Here is a 1,455-nt window from a genome sequence, read left to right as displayed (position 1 = left end):
TGTAGCAACTTAAAAACTATCAATAAAAATTCAAGTTTTTCTTCAACACTTCGTTTCCGCACTAACAGGTTCAACCTTATTCAGCATCTTAACAGCAATATATCTCTTCGGAATTGATGGAGTGACACCTTTATAGACCGTTCCAAAAGCTCCCCGGCCTAGTTGCTGCTTGAAACCTCCAGTTGCTTCCTCGAGTTCTTTGTATGTATACCTTCTCACCCCAAATGTAGTCGAATCAAACTGTAAGTTTAGCATCTTCTTGCGATATATGAAGAAAACAGAAATCAATATGGTGAACAACAGAAGAAAATTGAGGAATACAGAACTACCAAGTAGTACTGATACAATAATAACTAAAGTGGACTGATCTTTATTTTTCGGGCACGTGTTTGTCATGTTGCCCTTTGGGACCTTGATGAGGGCTATCCTGCTCAAATCTTTGGATTGTCTTCCATTGGAAAGGGGGAATTTTTTCTTCCAACAAGTGTTCCCATTGTAGATAGCAGCTGCACAAAAACAATCTTGAAGGCAAAATTCTTAACACCTAGACTCGTCTACTTGGGATCCAGTCTGACGTTCATAATCAGTTAAGGGCCAGTCAGTGTTATTCAACTCCTTAAACTCTATAGAATCCATGTTCAATTCCCAACCATTTTGCTGGCAACTAGGCAATTGAAAATTTGGCTTGCAGCCTTTATTCTTATCAAATGAGTCGACAAAAGAGTATCCATCCGTGCAGAAGCATTGGGGCTTTCCATTTGAGTTCACACAATAGCTATTATATCCACATGCCCCACTCCCAAGACCTCCCACTATTGCGCCGCACATATCTTCTGGGGTGTTTTGAATGATAGACCAAGACGACTTGCAGCCTTCGGTACCAACAGCATAATTTTTTCTTGGATGATTATAATGCCTGAAAACTCCATCATAATCAATTCTTGCCATGTAGTAGAACTCCTGTGGTGAACCCATGTCATTTTTTGTGATGTTTCGTATGTTTTTGTTCCCTTGTTTTAAGTAGACATAACCAGCCTCGTCGAAAATAAGTTGGAAATCAGCATTCTTACTCACAGTTCCAGTAGCCCAATAAGCACTACTTTCATCTCCAGTTGGCAAAAATATAGTGTAGAGTACAAGATTTCCTTCTTTTTGCAAACTGAGCTGGAATTTTCCCTTGGTATAGTTCGCCTCCGATTGGCGCGAATTAAGATTTCCATCCATGCCTAGGATCTGGCCTGGCAAAATTGTATCAGTAGGCTCTCTGAAGCTCTCCCATATATACTTCGAATCTCCATTTATTAGCACAAAATTTCCTGAATTAAGCATGGCTGCACAGGTGGATCCGCCATTATTAACCGTCCATATTTCCTTGCCTTGAGGATCGTAGAGAATGAGTTTCCCTTCATTGGTTAACTGAAATTTTGATCCTTCTGGAACTGGATACTCATTTTT

The 1,455-nt window shown here is 40.0% G+C and overlaps 1 protein-coding gene across 1 annotated transcript; it reads right to left on the bottom strand.

The window, feature by feature from the left end:
• Window positions 1–537: 537 nt before the first annotated feature.
• LOC111383998 (G-type lectin S-receptor-like serine/threonine-protein kinase LECRK2) lies at window positions 538–1,403 on the bottom strand (the record flags this gene model as incomplete). The annotated part of the gene is made up of 1 exon (XM_023008197.1): window positions 538–1,403. A coding segment is annotated over one exon (866 nt), but the record flags the coding sequence as incomplete, so codon positions are not given.
• Window positions 1,404–1,455: the final 52 nt, after the last annotated feature.

The sequence above is a fragment of the Olea europaea genome, unplaced genomic scaffold (assembly GCF_002742605.1).
Source record: "Olea europaea var. sylvestris unplaced genomic scaffold, O_europaea_v1 scaffold28032, whole genome shotgun sequence".
Lineage (NCBI taxonomy): Eukaryota > Viridiplantae > Streptophyta > Magnoliopsida > Lamiales > Oleaceae > Olea > Olea europaea.
Note: the sequence above shows the minus strand (reverse complement) of the source record. Positions and strands in the feature narration are given on the sequence as shown.